Source organism: Nannobrachium achirus (assembly GCF_963921795.1).
Source record: "Nannobrachium achirus genome assembly, chromosome: 21".
Lineage (NCBI taxonomy): Eukaryota > Metazoa > Chordata > Actinopteri > Myctophiformes > Myctophidae > Nannobrachium > Nannobrachium achirus.
In genome coordinates this window covers 12,255,752-12,260,751 of record NC_137828.1, presented here as the reverse complement: position 1 = coordinate 12,260,751, position 5,000 = coordinate 12,255,752, and the positions used below count along the sequence as shown (strand labels likewise).

At 45.7% G+C, this 5,000-nt stretch overlaps 1 protein-coding gene across 4 annotated transcripts in view; it reads right to left on the bottom strand.

Annotated features, from left to right (window-relative positions):
• The window catches only part of hnf4g (hepatocyte nuclear factor 4, gamma), a 35,991-nt gene that overhangs the window by 18,937 nt on the left and 12,054 nt on the right, over nucleotides 1-5,000 (bottom strand). For 2 of the 4 annotated variants that reach the window (XM_080752090.1, XM_080752088.1), the window contains exon 2: nucleotides 3,537-3,702. The exons of 1 other annotated variant lie outside the window; for it this stretch is intronic. In XM_080752090.1, coding sequence (XP_080608216.1) covers nucleotides 3,537-3,702 — 166 coding nt within the window. The remainder of the gene's footprint in view (nucleotides 1-3,536; nucleotides 3,703-5,000) is intronic. One more of the 4 variants, XM_080752089.1, reaches the window with a different exon arrangement.

Sequence of the window (5,000 nt, the reverse complement as noted above, 5' to 3'; positions counted from 1 at the left end):
ATCTTTGTGTGATAGAAACTTTTTTTCTCCTTTTTTTATATTAACTACTTGAACCCTAGTGTCCATATTCTGAGAACTTTAGTCGAAAATAGCAAATTCTGCAAAGAGGTTCGGTGTAGAGGGGAAAAAAGAGCACACTATACAGATTGAAAGGACAAGTTTATTAAGTATTGATTGTTCAAGTGGTTAAATACCTTAAAAATTTACGTGAACCCAAAATACACTGATGATTGTGCTGTCAAACGATGAAACTATATGGAATTGGTTTGTGGGGGGGTCCCTGCTTCATCTCTCACTCAACTAAGGAGTCCGTGGCCTGAAAACGTTGAAGACGACTGCAGTACAGTACAGTACAGTACTCTTTTCAACTACAGAAATTAAGTGAACCGTGTCGTGCCAGTTGTTTCCTGACTGATTTCAGGCAGCTATACGGTTCTCTCAACCTAGGTTTGACCTAATCTTCTCAGGAGGTAGTACTAAACCTAAGTTCTGCCTTCCTGCATCTGTCTGTCTGTCTGCCTGTCTGTCCGCCCGCCTGTCTGTCTGTCTGCAGCTAATCTCACAAGCTACTTGATGGATCGGTGTCATTTTGGGCATGTTACCAGGAGGCCACAGAACTCAATAACCAAATATTTTCCAAAAAGGACGATAGCAACATTGTTATTTTTGTGAAAAATAATATTTTGTATTTTCCCCCTGAAGGGATATTTGTCTTCACAAGTCCGTTCAAAAACAACTACAGGAACAACACATAACCATGTAACACAAAACAACATATCACTGCCCGAACTTTTGAGCCGATTGTGCTGTTGCCAACCATTGTTGGCGCTCGCCGTCAAAAACGGCGATCTGCATGCCGCAAGATCGGGCTTTGCTCGCGGAGGTTTTGCTTGTTGTGTGTGAAAAGCACTAAATGAGAGCAGTCAGCATGTGATCACAGACAGAACGTCTGTCTGTTTGTCTGTATGGATAGATGGATATATCATGAATAGGCTAATAGACCTTTATACAGAGGGTCTTATTGGTAGTAGGCCTAATATTGCGGTCTGTTTCATGACTTTCATCATAATAATATAGATGCTGTTTCATAGCAATATGTGCAGTGTGTGTGCTTTTGTGCGTGCGCGCAGCCGCGCAGTGGGAGACGGAAAATCATTAGCGCCAGCTCTCATGCACAATTAGAATAAAAAATGTTTTAATATTGGCTATGTATCAGGGATGCATCCTTAACCTCAGTAAACTAACGCTGGTGAACGCTAACCTGGTGAAATGCTAACCTGCCGATGCTGGTCAATGCTAACCTGGTGAATGTTAACCTGGTCGGACCTCGGAACCAATGAGCAGAACCCCACTGTACACAGAAAACCATCCTATTGTTCATTTAGTGCAGCAAGTATATTAGAGTAATACATTAATCTGATTCTGATAAACAGACACTTGGCTGTTATGCAATAGGCAGCGCAGCACAGCGAGAGGCAAGGGTCAGCATCTTAAACAGCTCACTGTGATTGAGGAAACCAGATCTTAATTGTATGTAAGGGTATCAGCACTATTGTTTCATGTCACACTACTGTCAATCACTCAATTTACTCTTTAAATCATCAATTTAAAGAGTAAACAACCTTTTCTGTTCTATCGATCCCAGGCATGCATACAGTAGGCTACATGGAACACTACAGGTAGATCCCATCACAGACCTGGCAAACATAATACATGCTTAAAAGTTTGAATAATGCAATTAATTCATGCAATGAATGAGTTTGATTGCGACCGAAGGTTGCAGTTTACCATGAGAAATGTCACAGCTTGTCTCTGTGTGTGTGTACACATTTTTACAGTCTATGGTTTGGTTCCCTTGACACATCACTATGACATCACATGTGATATCACAGGTGACATCACCTACAGTATGTAAAAGTCCATATACATGTATGGGTATACCCCAGAATCCCTTTTATGCCCATATATGAAGATCCCTGATGTCATCGATATATATCACTGGCCAGATGGCCAAGAGATGGCCCATATCTGTGTGGCTGGTTCAGATAGGGATCTCCATGTATGGCCATAAGAGATATTGTAGGCCTATGTTGTGATGTCAACAGAATCCGTTTCATGCCCACATATGGAGATCCCTGTTGTCATCAATATTAAGCCCATATCTAACATGACTTCATATGGGAACAGAATCCCTTTATGCCCATTTCACTAGGAGAGACCAAGCATCAGACAAAATATAGGTTTAAGGTTGTTTATGGGCACATTGCATGCGTGGCATGAGATGTGCGGCATAAACGGCCAAGAATGCAGAGTGCTAATCTAAGGTCAGCACTACACACAAGCGTGCAGTGTGCGGCTTAGATGGCCAAGGGCACGAACAACATTTAGCTTTTGGTGTATGGTCGTTTATGGACGCATCGCATGCGTGGCATGGGATATGCAGCATAAACGGCCAAGATGCTGAGTGCGAAATAGTCATCTAAGGACATCACAACACGCAAGCGTGCTTTGTGCGGCTTAAATGGCTATGACGCCCGATCAGCATGGGGGGAGACGGCACGGTCATCAGGGCATGAATGACGTATGGGTGCCGATTTGGTCATCGGGGCATATGGATGACATGGGGGTGCCAGCATGGTCATCTAAGGTCACGCACCATGCAAGCATGGTGTGTGCAGCTTGGATGGCCAAGGGCGTGAAATGACACTCTGAATGCGTGGTCATCTAAGGTCAGCACCACACGCAAGCGTGTAGTGTGCAGCTTGGATGGCCATGGGCACGAGAATGACATTTGGGGTGCTGGCATGATCATCGAAGGTCATCACCACACGCAAACGTGTAGTGTGCAGCTTAGATGGTCAGGAGCATGGAAGAGGGATGGCAGGCATGAGGGGGGAGGTTCCGGGGGGTCGCAGACCAGGTACTTTGGCTTAGGGGTCAAGAGCACGCATCCGTGCTGAAGGATGTAGAGAGACCCCACCTGGAACCTGTAGAGAGGATAGAGGTAGAACATAAAAGAAGAGGGAGGGAGGGTGGGTTACTGGAAACTATGCACGCCGCAATTTTTTCAAGTTGGGTTTTTATACCACCGTGAATGGTAGAGGAGGAGTTGTCGGCTTGGTAGGAGACGGGTGAGTGGTTGGCACAGGGTGGCATGGGTGGAGTTACCAGTGGCTGGTTAGAGGTGGTTGGTTGTCCTCTGCTTGGCCACATCTCTTCCCGAACTTAAGTTGTTCCAACTCCTATATGGAGATCCTTGTTGTCATACTAAGCCCATATCTAACAGGACTTCATATGGGAATGCCCAATATGGAGGAAGACAGACCATTTCTGTGCGGCTGGTTCAGACAGGGATCTCCATGTATGGGCATAAAAGGGATGTACTATATACAGTACATGGATCTCATCTCTATATATGGGTAACTGGTCCGATATACATGTATACATGTGTGTGTGTGTGTGTGTGTGTGTGTGCGTGCGTGCGTGCGTGCGTGCGTGTGTGTGCACTGTGTGTGTGTGTGTGTGTGTGTAACTACCTGCAGTTGTAGACATGGTTCTTGCGTATGGAGCGCCTAAAGAAGCCTTTGCAGCCGTCACAGCTGGAGGCCCCGTAGTGTTTGCCTGTAGCCTTGTCCCCACAGATGGCACAGTGGCTGTGGACTCCGTCCGTCCCCGCTAGACCTGGCTCTGCAGGCATGCTGTCTGCAACACACAGCACGCGTCTTGTGAACCTACAGGCACGGTGCTTCTCAAAGTGGAGTCCAGGTCCTTGTGGGACGTTCATTTAATTCATATATCGAAATCAGTCAAACCCATTTAGACCTGATGCCGATTCTAAATCCTGATCTATAGGTTTTCTGAAAAACTTCCCAAATCACACCCAGTGTGAAGTGAACGGTGCCTTTTATGAGTTAATTTCATTAAACGTTCCGCGAAGCTTGGACAATGCCCAGCTCTGTTGGACATTATACATACAGACAAAGCCAGATGTAGGAGCGGTTAGCAAAAGATTCAAAAAAATATATATAGCTATATACTGTACATTATAACAACAACCCAAAACGGGATCCCGGGTTACTAACCACTTTGACCCTATATACAGCACATCAGCGTTTTGGTGTAGGACTACAAATGCAACCCATGAATAGGGTAATTTCTATCATTTCTCAGACAGACAGATATTTCTCAGTCCCATGGGGAAATGCAGGTGTTTTAGAGGCAGGCAAAGGGGAAAGGGGTGATCAAACCAAACATATTGATCAAGCGTATTGATCCGTCTGCTTTCACAAAACTCTTTTCCTGATAATGTTGTGTAAACATCATCATCATCATCATCATCATTTAGTTCAAGCCTGAAGATCATCACACACACACGCACGCACGCACGCACGCAAGCACACACACACGCGCGCGCTCACGCGCGCCAACTCCATGCCAAGGAGAGTTAAAGTCAATGTTCTACCAGTTGTATCCGTCTTTTCACGTGCACTACAAGTGACATAAGCACATCAGACAGATCCCTATCTCCCTGCTCTACTATAAAAACACCTGCTTGGCACTCAGCATCAAGGGTTGGATTGGGGGGGTTGATCACCACCACCAATGGGGATCCTGTCTGTCTGTCTGTCTGTCTGTCTGTCTGTCTGTCTGTCTGTCTGTCTGTCTGACTGACCAGCTCAGTGGCCTTGTGGTTAGAGTGTCCGCCCTGAGACTGGGAGGTCGGGGGTTCAATTCCCCGGCCGGGTCATACCAAAGACTATAAAAATGGGACCCAATGCCTCCCTGCTTGGCACTCAGCATCAAGGGTTGGATTGGGGGGGTTGATCACCACCAATGGGGGTCCAGGGACTACAGATGAAAATTAGCCCACGGCGGGCTAACTCTGGCTCATTTACATTGAAGTGAAAACTGACATGTCCATTAATGAGCACGGTCCCTGTCAAATAAACAGATCTTAACTTATGAACCATATCTGCAAAATAACCATTTAAAGGGTCCCA